The sequence below is a fragment of the Phacochoerus africanus genome, chromosome 10 (genome assembly GCF_016906955.1).
Source record: "Phacochoerus africanus isolate WHEZ1 chromosome 10, ROS_Pafr_v1, whole genome shotgun sequence".
Lineage (NCBI taxonomy): Eukaryota > Metazoa > Chordata > Mammalia > Artiodactyla > Suidae > Phacochoerus > Phacochoerus africanus.
The window spans coordinates 65,119,029-65,146,762 of NC_062553.1; the positions used below are offsets into that span (position 1 = coordinate 65,119,029).

Genomic DNA, 27,734 nt, shown 5'->3' on the forward strand with positions numbered 1-27,734 from the left:
CTTGATGTCTCCTCTAAAGTACATAATGTCCATATCCATTCCTTTCATCCGTGGTGACGTTAATCCTCTGTTTATTTTGCTATTGTAATCCTAAACACATGTCGTTTCCTCAGAGATTACCTTCTCAAAGTTGGTTTTTGCCTGTTCTTTCTTACCCCACAAAAAAAGTAAAGAAAAAAAAGTGGTGTGTGTGTGTCCTGTTGGTGGTTTAAAATCAAGTTGGGACTTCCTCTTTGAACAGTTGCCTTTTCCTCTCACAGGAGGGAGAACTCATTTCGTTTGAGACTGGATAAAGTTGAAAACAAGCTACACATCAGCGGGAGGGTATGTTGGCTAAGAAGCCCCCGAAACCAGCCCCTCGAAGGATCTTCCAAGAAAGATCAAAGATTACTGCTCTGCCCTTGTACTTTGAAGGATTTTTATTAGTCAAGAGGTCAGAATGCCAGGTAAGCCCATAGACGATAATGTTTAACTAGAAGCCTCTATCTTAATATAAAAATATATTTCGTGGTGATGTGATGTGACAAGGACATTCTTATGCTTCTATTCTCAATTGATTGAAGTTTACAAAAAAATGATCAAATTATTTTTATGATAAACTTTTGAAAAAAATTGTGACAATAATACAATTGATATTGTTTAACGTTATAATTATATGGTGTAAGCCACTGTTCAAGATACTGATTTTAAAAGATAATACTTAGAGTGCTCTATGGGTGGATGCACACTAAGCTACATAAACACATTCACTCTGAGAAAATTCACAAAGCACTCTGTATTTTTTAAATGTAATAAATGAAAACTTAGTGCTTTTGTGATACTAATTGTGGATAATCTGAAATTAATGAAAGAAATAAACCTGAACGTGCCTGTTACTACAAAAAAAACTGAGGTCAAATTTTGTGAAATTTTAATGTTAATTGAAAGTAAAAAAAATTTCAGTGTTTTGAGAAATGCCTTAAGAAGTGTTTAACAATGATTGGAGTTCCCATTGTGGTGCAGTGGTTAACGAATCTGACCAGGAACCATGAGGTTTCGGGTTCGAGCCCTGGCCTTGCTCAGTGGATTAAGGATCCGGCGTTGCTGTGAGCTGTGGTGTAGGTTGCAGACTCGGCTAGGATCCCACATTGTTGTGGCTCTGGCGTAGGCCGGCGGCTACAGCTCTGATTGGACCCCTAGCCTGGGAACCTCCATATGCCGAGGGAGCGGCCCTAGAAAAAGCAAAAAGACAAAAAAAAGAGAAAAGTTTAACAATGATAATCAAAAATATTTTCTGAGGATTTATTAATGCTTACTGAAAAATGTGTCTGAAAAACATCTATAATAGCACATTTTTTTTCTTGCATATATAATCAGATCACTCACTATTGGAGACTAAAGACATGGTAAATTGTATTCTGTTATGGGTATTAAACATGTATTAGTAATATTTGTTGGTTACATTTTGGTTGATCCTGTATGCTTTTAAAATGAAGTCTTCTCTAACTCTTCTTAGAAAACATGCTTTGAAATGGAAAGAAAAAACTATAGGTGTAAATATTTCTGAGAAAATTAACTTGCGCTTCCACTTTTTTTTTTCTTTTTCTTTTTAGGTCTGCACCTGCTTCATATGGAAGTTTCCAGGCTAGGGGTTGAATCAGAGGTGCAGCTGCCGGCCTACACCACAGCCACAGCAACACCGGATCCAAGCAGCATCTACAACCTATGCCACAGCTCATGGCAACACCGAATCCGTAACCCAATGAGCGAGGCCAGGGATCGAACCCGAATCCTCACGGATACTAGTTGGGTTCGTAACCCACTGAGCCACAATGGGAACTCCATGCTTCCACTTTTTCATAGCGAACTTGTACACCACTTCCACTTCCACTTGTACACCAGGGAGAAGAGAGCAAGAGGGCAGTGATGTCTGCTAACAGGGTGGCTTCAAGAATTAAAGGGAAGATGTATGTAAAACTCCCGGCTCCCATTAGAGATTAGACATACTCTCCCTCCGCTTTAATATTTACCATATTCTTATTAAACAGACTAGAATCAGTTTTGACTCCACAAGTAATATGGCTCAAAGGAAAGCCACAGTGATAGAGGGTTTGAAGATGGAAGCAATGAGAAAAAGCTAAGGAAAATAGTGGCATTTCTAGGAAAGTGACAGCAAAGTGCCAGGGCCCTTGGAAAGGGAGGTAAGCCAAGGGTATAAAGAGGTCACTTTTGGAGCTAATGGGCTGGAGGAAGTGGGAGGCTCTGCAGAACCCTAAGTGAGATCTCTGCTGAAGGAGTTCAGAACATTTAAGCTGGAGAAAATGTAACAGAGGAGTAACCTGGTCTTTGAGGAAACCACAGGTTGAGAGGTGTTTCCTAGCTATTTTGGTGAAGGCACTCTTAAGAAGGAGCTTTGCCCCCAAGGAAAATATGCTAACACATACCAATTTAAATGAAATTCCAAAAGATCCACGGATCCCAAGTCAAGAACCCATTAAAAGTACATAGTCTTTTTTTTTTTTGTCTTTTTTTTGTCTTTGTGCCTTTTTCTAGGGCCGCACCCACAGCATATGGAGGGTCCCAGGCTAAGGGTCGAATCAGAGCTATAGCCGCTGGCCTATGCCAGAGCCACAGCAACGTGGGATCCAAGCTGCATCTGCACCTACACCACAGCTCATGGCAATGCTGGATCCTTAACCCACTGAGCAAGGCCAGGGATCGAACCCACAACCTCATGGTTCCTAGTCGGATTCGTTAACCACTGCGCCATGACGGGAACTCCAAAAGTACATAGTCTTTATGGAAAAATAATGTGGGAAGATTTGCTTAACCCACAACACTAGAATTCTGGATTGATTAGGAAGATTTATTTGATAATAAAACCTATTAAATGCTACAACAGGGTACCAATGGCATTGCAATTCTAACAAATGGGAAAAATTCTCATTTTTCTGAAACTATTTGAAAATAAGGCGTTCCCATTGTGGCTCAGGGAGTTAATAACCCAACATACTGTCTGCGAAGATTCAGGTTTGATACCTGGCCTCACTCAGTGGGTTAAGGATCGGGCCTTACCGCCAGATGCAGTGTAGTTTGCAGATGCAGCTCGGATCCAGCATTGCTGTGGCTGTGGTGTAGGACACCAGCTGCAGGTCCAATTTGACCCCTAGCCCAGGAACTTCCATGTGCCACAGGTGCAGCCATAAAAAGAAAAAAGAAAAAAACAAAAGAAAAGAAGAGGGAGTTTAGGCAACACCTTACAGTTTCTTCAAACTGTGATGTGCTAAAATTAAAAACCCTGCATGTAATATGTCTTCTTATTAGCCTGAACATAGAACATATTTAATCTTCATAAGAGCATCAAAAAAACTTTTCTCTGACCAGTCCTCCCTAATCTGGGAATTTCCATGTGCCACAGGTGCTTCCATAAAAAGAAAACAAACACAAAACAAAAGCACTGGGAGCCAGGAGATATTAAGTCCTACAGTAGAACTTGGGCAATTCCTTCAAATCTTTTCACCTGTTTTCTGGTTTGTAAAATGAATAATTACTCTTTTGCATAACTGAATGGTTTGCTATAGTAATAAAATGGACTATATGAAAATGGGTTTTGTTTTTTTTTTTTTAAGTGTTGACATATGGAACATACGATAGGCTCTTAGTCCTGTCACTCTGATCCTTACAGTAATTCTTCTGGGTAGAAATTATTTTATTCACTTCACAGGTGAGCTGTGCCTCACAGAGTTTATGTTCAAGCTTCCTCACCATTAAGGAGCCTAGCTTGGATTTTATTTTAAGGCACTTGATATGGTGCTGCCTAAACTAAAGTTCTAATTCCATTTGATTGTGGATTTCCAAATATTGAGGATGTCTAATCACTAGATTCTTTATCTCACTGGGCTTAACAGTAAGCTCAGTAGACTTTGAAAAACGTGTTTAACTGGATGAAAATGACATGGTGACCTTAAAGTCTAAGCACAAAGTCATCTGATGAATATGAAGCTAGCAATAAATTCAAAAGGCCCATTTCAATTTCTTTTCTTCAGTAATTGAATGCAAATGACTGCTTAAACATAAGAAATTTTGTGTTAAATGTCTTTAGCTGTGATGCAGGTTGCAGCTGCAGCACAGCTTCGATCCCTGGTCTGGGAACTTTCACATGCTGTAGGTGTTGCCAAAAGAAGAAAAAAAAAGAAAAAATATGTTATTCAAAATTAATTTTTAAAATATTTTTATATCTCTGTAGATATATACCTAGATGTTGATCATTGAGATTGCTGTTTATAGATGACTCAGATTAGACTGGTTTTCTGGATCACTTATCAGAAACTAAATTGACACTGTGGCCTGCAGGACTTTGCATACCAAATACAAGTCTGATCTGTTCTTAGTTTTGTGGCTGCGGTTGGCATTCACAGAGCCTATTTATATTTATTTGCAACCTTCCTTTTCCTCCAGGCTGCCTTTCTCTCATTTCAATGCCTTGTTCTTGCTTCTTCCCCCATTTACTAAATCCTCCTTAATACTTTCCATGAATCTATGTGGTGTTGTTTTTTTCAACCAGTAACACTCCCATTTTTTCCCTCATTAACTCTACCTGGTTCATACCATTCTGTCATTTTGTACCATTCTGAACACCTCTATCATTTTTCTCAGGAGCATAGATGTATGTCTGCATGTACATACGGGGGAACGTAATAAACTTTGACTGCTGGTAGTGATTTTAGTTTTTCTATCTTACGGCAGGTTCACACCAATGAGGCTAATTAAGAAGATCAACAGAGTGGTAGACTTTGACTGCAGGGTCTCCTCCTGCTTTCTTTTCCTCCAAAGAATTACAGAATCTCGGGTTTGGACATGATTTTAGATACCACACTTCAATAAAATTACACAACTTGTGATTAAGTTCTCTAATACACCTATGTACCAGGCTCCTCTCCACTCTCCCTCTGCCTCCAGCCTAGTTCCAAAATACAGTATGGTCTTGACATGTTCCTTGTGTATAAGAGACTTATCACTAGTGTAGGATGTGAAAGCCTTAAAAAGAGAGATATGATTGTTTTTAAAGCTCCAAGATAAAATAGAATCGTTTTGTTATTTAATCTCAAATCAAATCTGAGAAAGTTCAAGTATTTTTCAACAGAGTGACTCGATACTTTCATGGTTTTTATAGAACATCTGCCTGATCATAGAGAGAGTATAGGTTAACAACTTTTCAAACCAAGTTTCTTGGTGCAGTTTTTTAAATCATGTTTAAGAAAACTTGAAAGGGTGATTTTATATAGGAATGACAATGGGTTTCATTATTCTGGTTTACAAAGTATCTTCTCCTTATACATGATCTCATGAAAGAGATCAATTTTAGAGTTTTCTTTTTCTTTTTTTTTTTTGCTTCTTAGGGCCACACCCATGGCACATGGAGGGTCCCAGGCTAGGGGTCCAGACGGAGCTACGGCTGCCGGCCTGTACCACAGCCATAGCAACATCAGATCCGAGCCACATCTGAGACCTACACCACAGCTCATGGCAATGGAGGATCCTTAACCCACTGAGCAAGGCCAGGGATTGAACCTGCAACCTCATGGTTCCTAGTCGGATTCATTTCTGCTGCACCACGACCGGAACTCCTAGAGATTTTCAGATGCCACCACAGTTATACATACAAATCACCATGTGGATAGAGTATTATTTTATGGATGATGAAAAATGTGAAGTACCTGTTAGTAATGTGAATGATGAGGCAATGCTTTTACCCACCTCTGGCCAACACTGATGGAACACGTGCTATGTCCCAGGTCCTTTGCTTTACATACATTAATATTCCATTCAATCCTCAACAATCTAGGAGGTAACAGCAGGAGGCTATCAAATAGACTTTCACTTGATTGAGAGTCTGACCAGGTTATTTAAATATTTTAAACTTAAAAAAACTGTATTTCTACAGAACTCATAATAACGTGAATGTATTAATAATGAAATGTTCACCACATGAATGAAATCTGAACCTCAAAATTCAACTTTGGAGTTCCCGTTGTGGCACTGCAGAAACGAACCCAACTGGGAACCATGAGGTTGTGGGTTCGAACCCTGGCCTTGCTCAGTGTGTTAGGGATCTGGCATTGCTGCGTGCGAGCTGTGGTGTAGGTTACAGATGCAGCTCAGATCCCATGTAGCTGTGGCTCTGGTGTAGGCCAGCGGCTACAGCTCTGATTTGACTCCTAGCCTGGGAAACTCCATATGCTGGGGGTGCAGCCCTAAAAAAAATACAAAAGACAAAAAAAAAGTTCAACTCTGTGTTATCAATTGCTTGTATTTCTTTGACTTATATAAATACATTTATTGAATCTAAACTATGATCCATGTACTGCGGTGAGTGATTTGTATGTATTAACTCATGCAATACTTTCAAGAGTCTTGGAAGGTAGGTGTGGTAGATATTAAATGCTTGTCCTAACCTGGCCCCTTCTTTGGCCCCTCTTACAGGTGCAGGCTTCCACTGAAATTGCATAAAAAGTCATACACCTTAAATCAATGAGGAAAGTTTTAGAAAATGATCTATTTAAACACTAATCAAATTACATTCCTACCTCACATGTCATACTAAATTGTGTATATTGTGAAGGATTTAACAAATAATTAAATGTAAAATTTAATTCACTAAGTTGTGAAGGATTTAACCAATAATTAATTGTAAAATTAAGCCATAAATAGTGGGTGAGGGAGTTCCTGTTGTGGCTTAGCAGGTTAAGAATCCCACTAGTATCCATAAGGATGTGGGTTTGATCCCTGGCCTCACTCAGTGGGTTAAGGATCCAGCGTTGCTGCAAGCTGCAGTACGTGTCACAGATGCAGCTTGAATCTGGTGTTGCTGTGGCAGTGGCATAGGGCACAGCTCCAATTTGACTCCTAGCCCAGGAACTTCCATGTGCCACTGGTGCAGCCCTAAAAAGAAAAAATAAAGTAGGTGATTTATCTCAGGATATAGAAGAAACTTCTATCCCAAAGCAACTAAGAAAGTTACAAAGGAGGAGTTCCTGCCATGGCACAGTGAGTTGAGTCTCCAAAGGCTCAGGTCACCACAGAGGCATGGGTTCAATCCTGGCCAGTACAGTGGGTTAAAGGATCAGATCCAGCATTGCCGCATCTATGGGTTAGGCCACAGCTATGGCTCAGATTCAGTCCCTGGCCTGTAAACGTCCATAGGCTGTGGATGTGGCCATTAAAAAAATAAAGTTACAAAAGAAACTAGCAATAGGAAAACAGTTGAATATAGACTAATGAAATGATGCTTATGATTCTTTTCCTGCAGGAGTATAAACATTATTGGACGGAGTTGAGAGGAACTACACTTTTCTTTTACACCGACAAAAAGAGTACAATAGTAAGTACACATGTGCAGCTGATTTAATGTTTTCCCAATAAACACTTGTCATGTAGTTTATTATTCATTTTCTGTCTTCCAAGAGTGAAGATGTTGTAGTATAACCAAGTTAAATGAGGACATTTGTATCTGTGAGGGCTATCAATTACAAGAACCACAGTAAAATTTCCTGGGCAACTCAGAAGAAGGGATGGACTCATGTATTAACCTTTGCATTCTTTTCTTTCTGATCCCGATAATAAAAACTTAATTGAAAAGTCAAAGTTTTAGTTAGCTGTCTGGATTCAAATTGCCTTCTACCAAGCGATGGCTTTAATTTCCCTCACTTTCAATCTTGCTGCAGCATGCAGTTCTACTCTAAAGGGAACTAACTAATTCCCAAAGCTTCACAACATACAATATGTCACAATTTGATTTTTCTAGAAAGACATGAACACACTCCATCAGATAGGACCTCTAAGTGCTCACACGTGAGGACAAAAATAAGAGATTCTGACGTTCTTTATTTTTATTACTCTTAAATAACTGATTTATATTTCAATTTGTCCACAAAAAAATTGAAAACTGATTGTGTTTGTAATTTCTTTCCCACAAATAACATGTAGCATTTTAGTAGCAAATGCATACCTACTTTGGAGTGCTATGTTCATAAAAGACTTTATGAACCAGTAACTCATTTAAATATACATTTTAGACCATGGATGTAGTAGCCCACACTTCTTAGACCATCTCTGTTACATAACAGATCTAATGAAAGATACAGAAAAAGGGCTGGTGTGATGTATTCCACCTGCAGGCATTTCAGCACCATTCATGGTAAACTAACCAGAAGTTATTTAAAAAAAAAAAGTCATCTTTCACCAGTGTTCTGGACAGATAAGATTTATACTAAGGTATTTTCAAATACCATAATACATTTTAATAGAATTAATTTCTCTGTTGTGCCAACTTCCCAGTGATGTCAGTGAAAATATACAAGACCCTGGTCTAAACCTGGGATAATACACATACATGAGAGAGTTAATAGTTACTTTTTACTTACATGGCAAGAGGGGGTACAGTTTAGTACCTGAGAGTCTGGTCTTTTCTTTTTTTTTTTTTTTTTTGTCTTTTTCCAGGGCCGCACCCACCGCATATGGAGATTCCCAGGCTAGCGGTCTAATCGGAGCTGTAGCCGCCGCCCTACGCCACAGCCACAGCAACACCAGATCCAAGCCACTTCTGCAACCTACACCACAAGCTCACAGCAATGCCGGATCCTTAATCCACTGCGAGAGGCCAGGGATCGAACCTGCAACCTCATGGTTCCTAGTTGGATTTGTTAACCACTGAGCCATGACGGGAACTCCCCAGAGTCTGGTCTTTAAGTAGATTCCCTAGGTTTTTGTACTAGTCCTGCTACTATTCACAGCGCCATTTGTGACCTTTGTCTTTTTACTTCTCTGTGTCTCAGTGTAGGATAAGGTACTGATGGGAAACAGATGACTTCTCAAATTGGGAAATTTGAAGAGAGTTTACTGAAGATGCTATATTCAGGGCAGTGGACAGGACATAGGAAAAGCACAGCACCCTGAGGCTTTGTAACAGCGCCCCATGACCACACCTAAGAGTAAAGGGAAGAGTGGGAGAGTCATAGGAGAGCTGCATGAAGATGCCTGCTATGAAAAGAGCATGCTCTTTGACAGAGGAAGCAATTGCATAGAATAATGAATACCTGACCTCTTCCACTCCCTCTTCTGATCTGCATGTTTACCAGCGGTCCCATCCAACAGGAAGTCAGAGGTTAAGAAAGGTTTCATGCGGTCCAAATTGTTCCTACTCCTGGTGCACAGGGTTGGGTGGTGAAGGGACAGAAGTGACTCTAGAGGAGCAAATAAAAGATCTCTACCACCATGGTTCAGTTCAAAATTAGAATGAAATCACAGACTATCTCATAAAGTTATCAAAAAATTAAACGCAATAGTAAGTAAAAGGACTCAGGAGAGTGTTAGGACCTAAGAGAGTAGCTGGCACATGGTAAGCATTCAAGCATTTTACATGTATCATCACATTTAATTCTCACAACAATCCTGCAGAGTGGGTACTATTTTAATCTCTACTTTATAGAGAACAGTCAAGGTTAAAGATTAAAAAATTTTCCAAGATCAGACAGCTTATGAAAGGGTACACCCAGATCTTGTTCCTGAGCCAGTATTCTTAACCACCATGCCATGAAGAGACTGTTTGAATCAAATGCTATGGAATTGCCCATTTACCAATTTTGCTAAAAGAAGATGCAGACTTTTGGGGGGGTGAGAGTTTCAGGAGAAAGCCCAGGGTTAGAATAAGTGAAAACGGTAGATACGTAGCTTATAGGTAGGGAATAATTCAAAGCTGCATTTAAATTAGTGAAAAGCTGGAGTTCCTGTCATGGCTCAGTGGTTAATGAATGCACCTAGGAACCATGAGGTTGCAGGTTCGATCCCTGGCCTTGCTCAGTGGGTTAAGGATCCGGCGATGTCGTGAGCTGTGGTGTAGGTCACAGATGCGACTCGGATCCCTGCGTTGCTGTGGCTCTGGCATAGGCCGGTGGCTACAGCTCTGATTAGACCCCCAGCCTGGGAACTCCATATGCCACAAGTGCGGCCCTAAAAAAGGCAAAAAGACCAAAATAAATAAATAAATAAATAAATAAAGTGAAAAGCTGTTAGGAGGTCATGTGAAAGAATCACTGAATTTGTTTAGACTTATTCCAGAAAAAAGGAACTAGGACCCATGGATGGAAATTACCTGGAGAAAAGCTGTGGCTTAAACAAGAAAAATCTTGCTAAAGGCAGAGCTGCATAGGATGTATGAATTCCATGTTCAAGATGCCCCAAAACAAGCTAGAAAGTTACATGGACGAATATACCCTGGGGGACTTTCAAGCATCCGAGGGCAGCTAGATTAAACAGATGACCTTTAAGGCTCTTTCAATACTACAATTAAAAACAAAAAGATATGACTTCCTTTCTTCTAATCAACAGATCAGCTTACGGCACTCTATCTAACTCCACACTTCTTCCTCTGTTGCTTCCTCCATTGTCTCAGCAAAATTCACTTAGCTTGATCTAGACAATTTATCAGAACAAGATTCTTGTGCAGTTTAAAATGTTGTCCTCTTTCCCTTCTACCTCTCATTCCATTTTTAATTGCTTTTGTTCATTGAAAATAAATAGGTCAATCCAAACTTATTGTCAACCTCATCAATACAGGGATAGCTCTAGAAAAAAATGTAGTTACTTATTTTTGTGCCTTACCTTATTCAGAAAACTAGAATAAGTATACTTATAGGAATATAGTAAAGTAAGTTATATTGGGCATAACAGAGAGGAAAATGAAAGGAGATAAAAATAAGTCAAGAATTAGACTAATTTAGAAAAAACTGATTCTATAAACCCCACTACACTTACTAAAGATGGTTCTGATTTTTCTAATACTGCAGAGCAAGTCTGGCCAGTTGCATACAGATCAGTTTGTACAGACCAATTGCTCAAAGAAATATTTTTATTATCCTGGAATAAGATAGAAATTTCTTAATAGGATCCTCATAACCAGTGGTAAATATTGAACAATGGCTTTCTAGAAAAAATGGTGTATGAATATATATATATACACATAATATTATATTTATTATAAACATCACTGATATAAAGAATATGTAGTATACATTTAAAAAAATACAGTTAAAAATATACAATATTGTTTACTGAACTTCCATATAAGCAATTGATTCTCATAGGATACTTCTGTTGATTTTTCCTTTTTTTTTTTTTAAGCTGCACCCAAGGCATGCAGAAGTTCCCCGGACAGGGATCAAACCCGTGCCACAGCAGTGACCCAAGCCACTACAGTGATAACACAGGGTACTTAACTCACTGAGCCACATAGGAATTCTTATGTTGAGTTTTCTGAACCTGTGTTCATAGCCAAGTATGATTACAATTCAGTCATGATTTGACAAATGGAGTTGTTTTCCAATCTGCTATTTCCCTAGTAACTTTATTATCATTAAGTATCCTATACGACATGAATATTGGTCAATGTTCTTGTTTACATTAATGAGTAAGAGTAAAATAAGGCAACAATTACGTATGTCAGAACATCACCTATATGTCAATGATATGAACAACTTCTTTGCTGAATGACATAATAATTTTGAATTATTAACTATTTTGTCATTTTTGGTTCTGTTTACGATGAAAAAGCTTCAGACACGATACATTTTAAAACTGCGTCTGCATTATTGACATTTTTCTCTTTCACTTTCTGAAATCTAGACCAGAGGCCAGCAAACTGTGGCCCCTGAGCCAAATTTGGCCTGTGGCCTTATTTTGTACAGCTTATGAGCTAAGAACGGTTTTCACATTTTTAAGGTGTTGTTAAAAAAAAAAAGAACAAAAATTTGCAGCAAAGACTGTATAAGGACCCCAAAGCCTAAAATATTTAATACCTAGCCTTTGTAGAAAAAATTCGCTGGCCCCTTGGACAATTAACAAAACAATAAATCAAGCCCTAATTTGTAACTCATAAGATTTACCAATTTCCACAGTGTAAAAATTCGCAACATGGCCAATTTCACCCTATCAATGTTACCTCACTGAACATGGAGTTGGAAAGAAAGGTAGAGGATAGAAATGAAGATGTAAATAAACACAAGGGCACAGAGAATGCTATGTAGTAATACAACCAGAAAATGACGAATTTGAATTTGAATTGCCTTTCTTGTTAATATGATTTATTTACTTATGTTTATATAATTTAATTTTTTTTTGTCTTTTGTTGTTGTTGTTGTTGTTATTGTTGTTGTTGTTGTTGTTGTTGCTATTTCTTGGGCTGCTCCCGCGGCATATGGAGGTTCCCAGGCTAGGGGTGCAATCGGTGCTGTAGCCACCGGCCCACGCCAGAGCCACAGCAACGCAGGATCCAAGCCGCGTCTGCAACCTACACCACAGCTCACGGCAACGCCGGATCTTTAACCCACTGAGCAAGGGCAGGGACCAAACCTGCAACCTCATGGTTCCTAGTCGGATTTGTTAACCACTGCGCCACAACGGGAACTCCTAATTTAATTTTTAATAATGGCTATTTTTAACAAGTGGCTTGCACAATTCCTGAAAATCTAACAATTGGCTTTTGCAAAACTATATGAGCCAGTCAAGCCCACCACAATATAATACATTTCCAAATGTCCTCTGGGTTCGGAAGGGGTCTCAAAAACCGGGATATCATGCCAAACACAAATAAGCTAAAAGGAAGACATTGCTTATCTTCTGTCGAACTAATACATATTACCCCTGAAATAAATTAATGAGATTTCCCTTTATCTTTGCAGTATACTGACAAGTTAGACATAATAGACCTCACATGCCTTACTGACCAGAATTCAACTGAAAAGAATTGTGCAAAGTTCACCCTTATTTTGCCAAAAGAGGAAGTGCAATTGAAGGTGAGTGGGGAGAAGATATTCGTCTGAAATGAGTTGTGGTTATGAATAGCATTCACCTCTTCAAAACCCAGTGGTCGAGGTAGAGGAATTATAAGAGGAGTGCCAAGTCTTATCTTTGTTAATATTTCTTGCCTTTTGCCAAGAACTATGGTTTTCTAAATAGGGATTGGAAAGGGCATGTTCACTGTTTAGTATACAAGCACATTGAAACCATATACTTTTGTCCCCTGACAAAGTCAGGGATCCGTCCCACCTGGTGTTTTTAGAAAGTTGTTCCTGAATTGGCATTTGAGAACTTGGCATTCGCCTAGTTTCCAGATGATTCTGAGACACAGCCAACATAATATATGTTTGGAATCACTGAATTAGACAAACTCATATTTCACAAATTGATATTCTTTGAGGCAATTGGCCCATACTCTTCAAAAAAGCCAGTGTAATAAAAGCCAAAGAAAGACTGGACGCCTGTTCCCATTTCATTAAACTACAGAGTCATGACAACTAAATGCAATATGTGATCCTGTATTGGATACTGGATGAGAAAACAAAACACAACAAAACTATAAAGAATATTTCGAGACAATTAGAAACTATGAATGCCAACTGTATATTAGATATACACAATTTGTGAAATATGGAATTAATCTCATAAAACCCTAAACTCCACACAGGCAGAGATCTGTTTGTTAAAACACACCACTGTATACTCAACATCTATATGGGAAAAAAAATTTTTCTTGGATTGGCATTGAAAGTGAGCCAATTAAAGTCAACCAACAACTACACATAAAAAGAATAACTTGCAATTGAATAAGATGTAGTTGGACTTGATCTTGAAAGCACTGGTCATCAAGATAGTATATCAGGAATCATTGGTACTTAGGAAATCTAAGGCCTCACTCTTAAACCTGAGCCTCTGAATCTGTGTCTTGAGCAAGCTCTCTAGATGATTCCTTTTTTTTTGTCTTTTTTTTTGGTCTTTTTAGCTATTTCTTGGGCCGCTCCCGCAGCATATGGAGGTTCCCAGGCTAGGGGTCCAATTGGAGCTGTAGCCACCGGCCTACGCCAGAGCCACAGCAACGCAGGATCCAAGCCGCGTCTGCAACCTACACCACAGCTCACGGCAACGCCAGATCTTTAACCCACTGAGCAAGGGCAGGGATCGAACCCGCAACCTCATGGTTCCTAGTCGGATTTGTTAACCACTGCGCCACAACGGGAACTCCCTCTCTAGATGATTCTGATGTGGTGGCTTAGAGCACAAGATTGGAGTCACATGCCTGTATTTGAACTCTGGCTGTTTATTTGTTAGTGTGTAATTGAGAAACTCCTTACTGCCCTGGTTTCCTCACCCAGAGGTAAGTCTTTACTGTTACTGAGTAAAGCCTCATATTGACGCCCACCTGGACTACTTTATTAAAATTGCAACTTTTTTTTCCCCTCCCCTAATCCCTAATGGCATTCCCAATCTCTCTTAATTCTGCTGTACATATTATTTTCTCATATATTTTCATCTGACACTATAACATTCACTCTTATGTTTGTTATTTATTGTTCCTTGCTAGACCCTAAACTCTATGAGAACTAGGATTTTTGTCTTGTTCTCTGATTTAAATCAGCTCCTAGAACGGTGCCCAGCACAAAAAGGTATTCAATGAGTATCTGTTAAATGAACGAATCTGTAAAAATCAAAACAAACAAACAAAAAAACAGGCAGAGCTGTTAGGAAGATTAAATTAGTTAATACACATGAAGCACATAGAACAGCAGCTAATAAATGCTGGCTATTAGTATTTAGAGCTAAGCATTGGAAGTTTCTAAGGTAACTTACAACCACGCTGGTAACTGGAAGTAACTACATTGGTCTTACCTGGTTGCCCCAAACTTAAAGCCAGTTAGTGTTAAATGTCAACGGGAGGAGTAACCATGAAATGACATCCTGCAGTACGCTAACCTTTGAATCTTTTGAAGTAAATGTACACAATTTTAAAAAGCAAATATATTAAATCTCATACTTCTGTCTTCTGACAAAATAAAAGAGTATTGAAATATTTCATAACAAATACACATCAACAGTTCTAAGCAAAAGAGAAAATGAACTGTTTCTCCCTTTTAACAGATTTTAGGTGGTTTTAAAAATACAAACTTTTTGAAATAGTGCTTCAATAGAAAAATATGCATTTTTGTCAACTTGCTGGTTTTTAATGACGTATATTTTAATCTTATAAAACAATCATGAAATTCTTTTTTTTTTTTTGTCTTTTGTCTTTTATTGTTGTTGTTGTTGCTATTTCTTGGGCCGCTCCCGCGGCATATGGAGGTTCCCAGGCTAGGGGTTGAATTGGAGCTGTAGCCACCGGCCTACGCCAGAGCCACAGCAACGCGGGATCCGAGCCACGTCTGCAACCTACACCACAGCTCAGGCAACGCCGGATCGTTAACCCACTGAGCAAGGGCAGGGACCGAACCCGCAACCTCATTGTTCCTAGTCAGATTCGTCAACCGCTGTGCCACGACGGGAACTCCCAATCATGAAATTCTAAAGTTAGTTGAGGTTAATAAAAGTGTTAACGTTCATAATCTTTCGTGTCTTTTCTTCTTTGTTTTTGTCTTCATCTTTAGACAGAGAACACAGAAAGTGGGGAAGAATGGAGAGGCTTCATCCTCACAGTAACAGAGGTAGGAACAACACTATTTTTGATCGATTCACTCATTCCACAAATATTTACTGATGGAACATTTACTATGAACGATGCAGTGAAAGGGGATGAAGTTATAGCAATTGAAAAGAACAGATATAAACCCTTATACTTGCTCATGAAATAAGTTAGTTTTATTGGGTGAATGGAAGGAGAAAAAAAATAAAGAAGAAAACAAATGAGACAATTTAAAATTGTGATAACTTATGAAGAAAATCAACAGGGCAATGATTCTAGCTAGTGAACAGCAGGTGGTGAGGATAATCTACTTTTTGTGTATATCCTTTAGATACAGCAGTCCTTTGTGTATTCTGATACTTGCAGTTTACAAAGCATCTTCTAAAATACTTTGCAATTCCTTTTTTATTCATTTAATAGATATTTGTAAAATGCCGAGATAGATTTTATGAATAACATTAGACAATATAACAAGGAGAGACCATCAAAATGAAAGTCACCTTTCAACGTTTGTTTAGTGAGTCTTAAGACAAAGGGATGCTTATCTGTACAACTCTGTGGCAACTTATCTGAGACAAATAGTGAGATAAAAATTAGAGGTAACTGTTGCAGAAAGATAACTACCATTGTTTTAAAGCAAGCCATGTAGTAACTGTCTATTATGAGGTACTTTGGTAACCAGACTCCCAAAGAGCACAGGTTTTCTGATACTCTTAGAGGACATGAAAACTCTCTAAGTTTGTTATGGTCAGTTAAACATAGACTTTATCCAAAGCTAGTTTCTAAGTAAAAGGCTTTGCAGTCACAAAAAAAAAAAAAAATAACACTGCACTTTCGCAAGATTATGGATGCTCGTTCTTTCTCTCCGAGAAATCAAGTAAAATTGGAGGTTAAGTTAGCATGTGTAAGAGTGGGCCCGTTAGAGATGTGACAGATGTGTGTTAGAGAGGGAGAAACTCCTGGGGAACTGCATCCCCTCCCTCTGTTGTGGAGAGGCATTGTTGTTGTGGCCTGGCTCTTCTGACGCTGGAGTACAAGTATCCCAAGGGGCTTCCATTAGGTGTCAAGGAGCAGACTAAGACTGCTGCAAAAAATCCGCAGTGAGTCTTCCTGGGATACTGATTATACTTGACATTTTGGCCAAAGATATTTGGGTTTAGTTTTTTTTCTTAAAATTAGAATAAAAAGCATCATTTTATTTTATCTTATTTTATTTTTTGTCTTTCTCCCTTTTCTAGGGCCGCTCCCTTGGCATATGGAGGTTCCCAGGCTAGGGGTCTAATCAGAGCTGTAGCCTATGCCAGAGCCACAGCAACGCAGGATCCGAGCCACATCTGTGACCTACACCACAGCTCACGGCCAAGCCGGATCATTAACCCACTAAGCAGGGCCGGGGATCAAACCCACAACCTCATGGTTCCTAATTGGATTCATTAACCACTGCGCCACGACAGGAACTCCAAAAGCATTATTTTTTAAATTAAAATGTACATGGCTATATTACAGAATTAATAAAATCTATGTGAATTTCCAAAAGATAAGTTGCCTCAAATGTTGTGTTGTATAAATGTTGTTCCCAGATCACTCTGTATGTGTACAGTCACACCATGCCCTCATTAGGAGAATTTAGCAGAAGTTAAAGAAACACAGACTATAGTTCAAAGTGCAAAGATGTTGCTTTTGAACCAGTTAAACTGGAGTTTGAGTCCTGGTTCTACACCTTTCTGGCTATGTGACCCTGGACTAGCTACTTAATCTTTCTGAACTTGTTGTTTTCATTTGTAAAGTAGGGATAACAATACCTACCTTATAGCATTGCTGTGAGGATCTGCAATAGCACAATGCTTGGGACAGAATAGGCGATTAATAAGGAATAGATGTTTCATTAGTTTTTCCTCATTCTATTTTTTTTTTCTGGATTGGTAAATAAGGAAAGTAAATAGCCTTACTGGTTATTAGTTAGTTATCCATAAGTATAATCTCTAAACTTTTTTTGATGGTGTACCCTTATTAGTAAGTTTTTATTTCAAATTTCATACATATATGTATATACACCTGTTATAAACTATCAACAATAATAAGAACTAGTAAGTTAATGTGTAAATAGAAAATGAAGTTCTAGTGTTTTCTCCCCTCACTCCAAAGGACTTTCTTATAAACCCACTGAAAAGCCTGCAACCCACTCTGGAGATCAAGATAACAATCAGACAAGTCTGCCCTAAAGTATAGGCTAGTAATGTCCCATAAAGAAAAATATTCTACCATTCAGACTATAACTTTCAAGAGTGCATAGCTGGTCATAATTAAGTCTAAATAAGGGCTATGAATATAGATCAGAAGATTATAGGTGACTCAATCCAAACATATCTCTAGAAAAGATTTTAAAAATTTTAATAGGTAGAGCAGTATCATTACCCAAATGTGTGGGTGAAAATTTGAAATTTAAACAAGAGCACACCAAAATATAGACCTCTGGGTGCTGATTTCCATCATTTAATGATTAGTTCAACCTCAACCTCATGTTGCCATGTGGCCAGTGGAGCTTATTCCAGGTTACCTGTGGGATAGCTGGGCAACTTGCAGGTGCTCCAGGACTTCCCTGGCAGCGAGAACTAGTGAGCTCAAAGTGAAAAGTGAGAGGTTTGTTGTTACCTGATTCAGCTTGTTGTGCTAGGTGGGTATACTTTGCTTTGGACCAGACCAAAAGGAGTGTTTCTTAGAAGAAGATCAGGCACCCTGTGCAGGTTCTAGTTGGTTTAGAGGCATTTCTAAGATTTTAAAATCCTCTGTTCAGGATTTTATCCATCCATTTCTGTCAGGTAACCAAAACCCCTCAGGACTAGAACAGGTTCATCTTTGCTAAAACCAGTTAGTGACTCTGCTTTCTTTCTTATTTGCCTACTGCTTTAATTGGTTTCAGCTGTCAGTTCCCCTACATGTGTCACTCCTTCCTGGGCAAGTAATTAGACTGCATGAAGTCCTAGAGAGAGAAAAGAAAAGGAGGATTGAGATGGAGCAGATATCAAGTTTCTCCCCAGAAAAAGGGAAGGAACCAAGTGAAGATTATGTGGATGTGCTGACCCCTATGCCAGAGTAAGTGCACCATAAACTCCAGTTTACTTATTAGTTAAAATTAATTTCTAATTATCAGGGAGAGCTAGTCATTGGACCTATTAAACTGAGGACAACAAGCTGTCTTGTGGATACACAGCATACCTCCGAATACATGCCACATTTCCTTTTCTATGTTATATCAACAAAATGTAAAATGCAGATCTGAACCAAGCCGCTTACCACATGGGAAATCCCCTTCCACCCACATCTTTAGACTAAATAGATACTTCTTCCCAAAGAACAAACCTAAATAAAAATTTCTATGTAGAAGGAAGGAAAAAATATATATATATTTAACAAGGCAACTCTATGGTTGACTGAACTTCTATCAGGAAATTATAGCAAAGATTTAAACTATTGGAATGTTTTATTCAATTGATCCTTCAGTGAGCAGTCTTGAGCTGGTGCTTTGAGGAAGACAGTGTAAAGTAGGTGAGGGTTGTTAGGAACGAAGAGACAAAGAATATGCTGAAGTCATCAAAAGCCTATATTTGTTTTTTAAACTCATATTGTTGAAAGGTGTGATTAAGACTGCGAACCCAACAGATGAAAACTATTGCCTTTGGAATGGATAAGCAATGAGATCCTACTGTCTAGCACTGGGAACTATATCTAGTCACTTATGATGGAGGATAATGTGAGAAAAAGAATGCATATATGTATGTGTGACTGGGTCACTTTGCTGTACAGTAGAAAATTGACAGAATACTGTAAACCAGCTATAATGGAAAAAATAAAAATCATTTAAAAAAAAAAAGACTGTGAATCCTGGAATCTTGGTCTTCCTGTCAATGAAAATTCTCCTGGTACCATCTTAGACATCAGGTTCTGATGCATATTCTATCTGTACTACAACCGCTCAAACCTGCCAGCCACCACAGAAACCAGTGAAAACTAATGGACCGATAGGTTACAAGTCACAAAGACTGCTTCTTTTTCTTTTCTGCTCAATAAAACAAGTAATACATGTTTATTATAGATAAATAAAAAGATTAAAATCATTTCTGGTCCCACCACTCAGAGATATTCTCTTTCAATATCTTAGAGTACTGCATATCCGGCCAATTTTTTTTTTCTGTTGAAAAAGATACACATTTCATTGACTACAATATTTACTATAAAATAAGAAGGGCAAGAAAATTAGAAGTGCTTCCTGAAAAATTTTACACCTAAAAATGCCACCAACGCCATTAGAAAGCCATATTATACCAAAAGGAGTGAACTCTGACATACCCTTAAATATAAGTTATTTAAAACAGAGATCATACAAGAGAAGCATATACAGAGAAATGAAAAGAAACCATCAACAAATATTTACCCAAGTTTATTATAAACCGATGCTGGAGATACATTATTAATTCTTGTCTTAGATTGTCAAGTGGTAATGATAAATATATATAGATTAGCAGATAACTTTTCAGGTCCTCAGTGTTTAAAAAGTAAGAGGTTTTGGCATTCCCATTGTGGCTCAGTGGTAATGAACCCAACTAGTATCCATAAGGACGCAGGTTCGATCCTTGGCCTTGCTCAGTGGGTAAGGGATCTGGCATTGACGTGAGCTGTTGACGTAGGTTGCAGACATGGCTAGGATCTGGCGTTGCTGTGACTGTGGTGTAGGCTGGCAGCTGCAGCTCCAATTCAACCCCTAGCCTGGGAACTTCCATATGCTGTGGGTGTGGCCCTTAAAAGCAAAAAAAAAAAAAAAAAAAAATTAAAAATTTTTTTGAAAGTAAGAGGTTTTGGAGGAATGACGGAAGGAGGGCCTTCAGTATAAGGACACACATAGTGGCACAGGCTTGTAATAATAGTAATTATAATTATATCATAGTAACTGCAATAATAAAGCTGGGAAATTTAAGAAAAAATTAATAATTGCAGCTCTGAGTTATTTTAGTAACATTCTTTTCAAGTAATGATCTTCATCAGTTAAAAAAAGGATCTGTTTTTTTATCTCACCTCTGTAGATGTTTTTATACAGTGTCCCGGAAAGAAGCAACTGAGATGCTTGAGAAGAACCCTTCCTTGGGAAATATGATCCTGAGGCCGGGTAGTGACAGCAGAAACTACTCCATCACCATCCGGCAGGATATAGAGTATGTTTAATTAATATATATATGGACTTGTTAAAAGCATGTATCCACTTTATAAAGTAAAGTTATACAAGTTCAGACCAGCACCTGATACGTGGGGCTAAAAATGTGAACACAATAAATGAGTAGGGAGTGTTATATAAACAAAGCTAAAGACAGCCAGGACTAGTATTTGTAATAGGAAATGAGGACATTACGTTGGTTCTGGATATAGTTCTATTGTTTTCTCACTCATTCAACAAATGTTTATTGAGCAACTATGAGCCAAGTAAAATTTTAGGCACTGAGGATACAGCAGAGAACAAAACAATATCCTTGGTTTAAGGCATCTATATTCTTATAGGGAGGTATAGATTATAAATAAATGCATAACTAAAAATATCAGGTATATGGTAATAAGCTCTATGGAAGTAAAATAAAGCAGGATGACAGAGATGGGAACTCAGAGGTGATACAGAGAGAAACTGTTTCTGGTTGTGGTTGCTGTTGCTGTTTTAATACAGAGAGGTCAAGGAAGGCCGACTTTGTTAGCTGACATTTAAGCAGAGTCCTGAAGCAAGTGAGGGAACAAACCATGCCAGGATCTAGGACAAGAGCATCCCAGGCAGCAAATGTACATGCCTATTGGCAGGAGAAGGTTGGGTTTATTCAACACCAAGAGGCCAGTGTGACTGCAATGGAACGAGCAAGGGGAAAAGGGTAGGGGTTGAGATTGCAGAGGTGGGGCAGGGCTGAGTTCTCTGACTCCTCCAGGTTACTGGAGGGAATGACATGGAGGTCTGGAACTGGCATGAGTCAAGAAGTGACTTTATCTGGCTTATCTCTAAAAAGAACCACTCAGGAGTCTCTTGTCAAGGCTAATAATGTCTAGTGAAATGGCTTACTGTTGATAAAGTCAATAACACACACAAAAGTTGATTTTTGTGTGTAATGAAGATGGTTGCATCTTTTATAGTCCATTCCAACTCTCGGAGTCTATAAAATTTACATTTCAATAGAGAATCTGGCTTAGTTAACACTTTTACAGCTGATAATATAATTAAAATACACAAATTTTTATCCTAAGTGAAATATGCAATACATGCTCATCTTTCATAGAAAAGCTTAAACGGAACTTTCTTGAATTTGCCATTCTTTCTGGGGATAATATTCTACTTTTTAAAGCTATAACATATCTATCCATAATGAATCTATCTACTGATCCATATATAAATATCAATAATTCTAAATGGATTAAATATGAAAACACTGACAAGTGAATAGAGGCAGTAAAGAGAAAAATTATCACTTACAGGACAAAGTTAAAATTATGGCATATAGCTGCAATGCTAATATGAGCCATAATCCCATAAGCTTCATCTCCTTGTCAATTACTTCATAGAAACAGAGACATCTTTATACATGAGCCATGTGCACAGAATAGATGGCAAAAACATTAGAAGGTAATTCAGATCCTGATCCTGTGTTAAGTAAGAGGGTCTGTGTGTATGTGTGTGTGTACTTTTCCAGTGAATATCTATGTCAATTTACCCATCTTGTGGTTTCATTATTTTTTCTGTTTATTGTAGGCTTACATTTGGAATTAATAATTTTAAACTAATATGGTAGAATATCATAGATTACTCAGTTTTGGGGATTTTTTTTTTTTTGTCTTTTCTAGGCCCTCCCCCCACCCGCGGCATATGGAGGTTCCCAGGCTAGGGGTCTAATCAGAGCTATAGCTGCTGGCCTACACCACAGCCACAGCAACTCGGGATCCAAGCTGCGTCTGTGACCTACATCACAGCTCATGGCAATGCCAGATTCTTAACCCACTGAGTAAGGCAAGGGATCGAACCCGCAACCTCATGGTTCCTAGTTGGATTCGTTAACCACTGAGATATGATGGGAACTCCAGATTACTCAGTTTTAACTTACTTGATTTATAATTTAATTGGCTATCTTGAAACAAATCCAGAAAAAATAAAAGTTATAATTGCTATTAAGTATCACAAGCTTAGAAGGATTCCTGGGAGAAAAGTGAAACTTTTTGTTTAGTATATCCTGCCCAGTTTGTCTGTTTTCAGTGTTTATGAAATTGAGTATCAGGTAAAATATAGACTGTCTTGGAGTTCCCATTGTGGTGTAGCAGAAACAAATATGACTAGTATCCATGAGGATGCAGGTTCGATCCCTAGCCTCGCTCAGTGGGTTGGGGATCCGGCATTGCTGTGAGCTGTGGTGTAGGTCGAAGATTCGGCTAGGATCCTGCATTGCTGTGGCTGTGGCATAGGCTGAGAGCTATAGCTCCGATTCGACCCCTAGCTTGGGAACCTCTATATGCCGTGGGTGCAGTCCTAAAAAAAAAAGTATATGTATTATGTATGTATATGTATGTATGTATGTATATATATGTATATATATGTATGTATATATACACACATACACACATTGTGTGTGTGTATATATATATAGAGAGAGAGAGAGAGAGAGAGAGAGAGACTGTCTTTATTTACTTCCCTTTTTGACAAGAATATACAAAACCGGAGAGATGAATTAAAATTTATCTCATAGATTTTTTAAAAAGAAGTTTAACCTAACTGCTTGAAAGTTAAATTAGATCAAAGAAAGGGATTAACTTTTGGCCTTCACACTATTCTCTTCTTGGTTGGATTGCACGTTTGATCTATTTACATGTGACCCCTGTGCTACTGCTGTGCATGAAACAAACAAAATCCTGAGATCTAATGGCACTTTACAGACTGTATATTTCCTGTACAACAGCAGGAAGATCTATTTTAACATGGTCTAAATTAGTCCAACTTTCGATTTGCATTTTCCATATGAGTGAGCTACAAAGATAAACAGCATTTCTGCTGCAAGTCTGGGTTGTGACCAAATGCAATGAGTTTCTATACTTCAGGATATGCTTTTTTTTTTTCTTTCCATTTTTGGCCATGCCCAGCAAAAATTTCCGGATCAGCAGCGACCAGAGCCGCTGCAGTGACAACACTGGATCCTGAACCCACTGTGGCACAGAGGAACTCCAGGATATGAATTTAACATCGTGATTTTTACTCCTATTGCGTTTAAGTTATATTTAACCTCATAAAGAGAGTCTGACGAAGGAGTTCATATCAAAGTTACATAGTTCTAATTTTAGTAAACATATTTCCAGTTTAAATTCATGTAGAAATTCAGGCTTATACAGCTGGTGGTCATAAAATTTTATAACATTTCCTAGAACTAATCATCCCTCTGCCTTACCCCTGAGAAGTTTGTTTAGAAAGCAAGGAGTGAGGTAGAATATGGTCAAACTAGGGCAGTCTAACACTGGCATCAGTGTGTGCTTACTTAGGCTTTTGAAAGTGGCTAAGAAAAAAGTTTAACTATTTTTGCACACATATTCCTTGTGAGCCAGATATATCTATGATGTTAAGGATTGTTATATGCATGCTCTAGTGCCTCAAAATAGGTCTTTTAGAGTGCCCGGATTTAATGTCCTCTGTTTAACAGGTTGCTTAATTTTAAAGAGTAGCAATTGTAGAGAGGTGTAGAAATTTAGCCTGTGAGACTGTAGCACTGAAGGTAAAGACTCTGGCAGATATCGAGACCATTAGGCAGCACCTGTGTTACCCACAAAACCGATTCATTCTCTTAGAGGTTGTGGGAGAAATGTCCAGCCACACAAGTCTAGACCAGCGTGGCTGGTAAAGACACGGCTCGAAAGGACAAGCTGGTTTACAAGGCAGTTCTTGAAAGTAAAATGATCTCCATCTGTTAACAAATCAAATGTGGGAGGAAAGATTCTAGTTCTCAGGAAGAAGCAAAAGTCATGCAGTGCAAATTACCAGGTGTGAAGTATCATCCACCTTTGCCCAGCCCAGAGCTATGTCAATTCATAAGACATAAAGCTATTCTTGGAGTTCCCATCGCAGCTCAGCAGTTAAAGAACCAACTAGCATCCATGAGGACATGGGTTCGATCCCTGACCTCGCTCAGTGGATTAAGGATCTGGTGTTGCCAAGAGTGTGGTGTAGGTCGCAGACGCGGCTCGGATCTCGCGTTGCTGTGGCTGTGGCGTAGGCCTGGGGCTACAGCTTTGATTGGACCCCTAGCCTGGGAACCTCCATATGTTGTGGGTGCAGCCCTAAAAACACACAAAGGCACACACAAAAGCAAAAAAAAAAAAAAAAGCTATTCTTTAGACAAACTTCGTAATTTGTCTTTTTTTTTTTTAAATTGTTATGTGTACAAAGCAAGCTAGTAGTCTATTCACTTTGGAAAGCCATTAGCCAGCCAAGAAAGCAATAGAAAATACCCCAATTCATTCCTCTGCAAAAATTGAGGTCAGAAGCTAAAAACAGTATTTATAACCACATTTAAGGCCACACATTTTTTAAAAGACTGATTACTTCTATTTTGAGGTCATAATCAGGAAACCTCAATATAGCAAATTTTATCAATACAGTTCTTTCTTATTTATTCCTTTGGAAAAACAAAAGACAAAAGAAAACACAGGTCTAAAATGAGACAATGTATTTCATCACTGACATAAATGGAATTTTTTTTCCTACCTAACTTTCTCAGAACTTAGTCCTATTAGTCAAGGAGACCCTGCTCACTTTTGTTGCTTTTCCTTTGCCTAGATGATGATGATGAGGAGGAGGAGGATATAATGACTATTACTAACAACAATCATTGTCCCCACTTACAGGGTACGTTGTGGGTGCTCTGTTGAGTGCCTGACAAACATTTCCTTCAGGCACAATAAAAACCAAGACAGTATTTTCCATGTTTTACAAGTGAAGAAGCTGAGACTTACAGATACTACTAAGTTAAAACAGTGCATTTGAAAAGTAGTAAAAACTATGGGAGTTCCCTTCATGGCTCAGTGGAAACGAATTCCATAAGGACACAGGTTTGATCCCTGGCCTTGCTCAGTGGGTTAAGGATCTGGTGTTGCCATGAGCTGTGGTGTAGGTTGAAGATGCAGCTCAAATCTGGTGTTGCTGTGGCTATGGTGTAGGCCAGTGGCTACAGCTCCGATTCGCAGCCTGGAAACTTCCATATGCCGAGAGTGCGGCCTTAAAAAAAAAAAATAATAATAATAATAAAAACTAGTAAAAAATAGTTATAATTTACTGAGTGTCTATACGTGACAGACATTGTACTAAGGACTTTTCAAACATTAATTTGCAGCAGCCCCATGAAGAAAGGCATTACCATCTCTTTTATAGATGAAGACACGAAACTCAGAGAGTTCACACAAGAGAACCAGAATCTGAACCCAAATCTATCTGGTCATGAATGCCATGCGCTTCAAGCTGTCTATCAATCTTCCAAGGAATAATCAGCACTTATTTCATAGGAATAAAGGAATTTTTTAATTGGAAGTGGTGACAGTTTTCAAAGCTATCATTATAAAGGTCTTTTCACACAGGGATAAAATTAAAGCCAGAGCTGACCCCACCCCAAAAGAAGATCTCTCTTCTATCCAAGTTAGTTTCCTTCGCCAGCCTGTGACTGACTGATTCCTAAAGGTTCAGCACTAGGGAATACTTTTTTTTTTTTTTTTTCTAAGGAGAGAAGAAGCTTGGTTAGGTTTTATCACATGTTTTGAGGATAAAGCTCTAGAGTAAGACACTGGAAAAAGTATTAGCTGTTCTCCAACGTGACATCCAATCAAGAGAAGATTTGGATATAATAGTAAATGAGGAGAGGGTGGGGGGATGAAAAAGATTGCGCCCTGCAGACAAACTTAACTTGATACAATTTTGCTTAGGCGGCTTCTGCAAATTGCACAGGTGTTGAATTCGTTTGTCTTTCAAGCAGTGGATGCATAATAAGTGCTATTAACTTTTCAGCATTGTCAGAGTCTTGGTCCTGACAATAATGCCCTTTGTATCAAGGCAAACGTACTGACTTCCGCTCTCAGTATAAATTAGTTCTAGCAAACAGCACTATGAGATGGGTTCCTAATAATTTAAAAATACAGTTTTATAAATATTTGTTGTATGCCTAAAGCTGAGGTACAAAATTGAATTGAATGTGCTCCTCGTTCTTAGCAGTTCTGGCCAATAAAATACCATGTGTCTGGAATGGCAATAACCTATAGAGTATGGGGTGACTAGAGAAGAGGAAGCATTAGGGTTCATCTGCTGTACTTACAGTCTCACCTACATGTTCACCTAATACCCAACATGTATCATTTCACATGTCTCTAAGTCAGCCCTGAAGTTAGCAGAAATCCAAGGAGGTATAGGGCTAGTAGGAAGAAGAGCCTTTGAGGGCATTCTGTTTGGAACAGTGATTAGGTGAAGAAGAATGATTTGCTTTCAATAATTCTTTCTACTTCGCTTTTAATATAGAGAACGTATATTTGATGTATAAATGCCTGTACAAGGTTTTATAATGTCTGCTTTATAAATTACTGGCATTTATAAAAATAGTTTCTGCCATAAGATTTTCATTTCTTTTTTCTGGCTGCACCTGCGGCATATGGAAGTTCCTGGGTCAGGGATCAAATCCTAGTCACATCTGCCACTTAGGCCATAGCCGCAGCAATGTGGGATCCTTAACCCACTGTACCAGGCCGGGGATCAAACCTGTGCCACCACAGAGACCATGCCAGTTCCTTAAGCTGCTGCACCACAGCGGGAACTCCTGGTTTTCACCTCTTGATTCCTTTTTTTCATCTTGATTATTTTTTCTCATTAATCCACTCAGTGACCCAGGCTTCCTATAACCCTCCAAAATGTATAACCCTCCAAAAAGAGACATAGGAAATAAACAGAAAAACAAAACTACCACTTTTCCTCCCCAAAAAAATGGGATCAAGGGAACACAGTTTTATTGTACAGGTGATATTTTATACTCACTTTAGTTTGCTTTGACGCAACAGTATACTCAAATGGAGAGTAATCTTTTTTTTTGTTTGTTTTAAATTTTAGCCTGCCAAGAATCAAGCACTACAAAGTGATGAGCATAGGAAAAAACTACACTATTGAATTGGAAAAACCTGTAAGTAGCTATTTCCTTGTTTAATAATTTCCTCCTGTTTCCTC

The 27,734-nt window shown here is 38.5% G+C and overlaps 1 protein-coding gene across 3 annotated transcripts in view; it reads left to right on the top strand.

Annotated features, from left to right (window-relative positions):
* The first annotated feature begins 231 nt into the window (after positions 1 to 231).
* The window catches only part of STAP1 (signal transducing adaptor family member 1), a 39,698-nt gene continuing 12,195 nt past the window's right edge, over positions 232 to 27,734 (top strand). For all 3 annotated transcript variants that reach the window (XR_007137532.1, XM_047799026.1, XM_047799027.1), the window contains exons 1-7: positions 232 to 446; positions 7,289 to 7,360; positions 12,714 to 12,827; positions 15,450 to 15,506; positions 18,405 to 18,577; positions 20,563 to 20,691; positions 27,621 to 27,690. Coding sequence is in view for 2 of the 3 variants with exons in the window: in XM_047799026.1 (XP_047654982.1) it covers positions 327 to 446; positions 7,289 to 7,360; positions 12,714 to 12,827; positions 15,450 to 15,506; positions 18,405 to 18,577; positions 20,563 to 20,691; positions 27,621 to 27,690 (735 nt within the window). In the remaining variant the exon portion in view is untranslated. The remainder of the gene's footprint in view (positions 447 to 7,288; positions 7,361 to 12,713; positions 12,828 to 15,449; positions 15,507 to 18,404; positions 18,578 to 20,562; positions 20,692 to 27,620; positions 27,691 to 27,734) is intronic.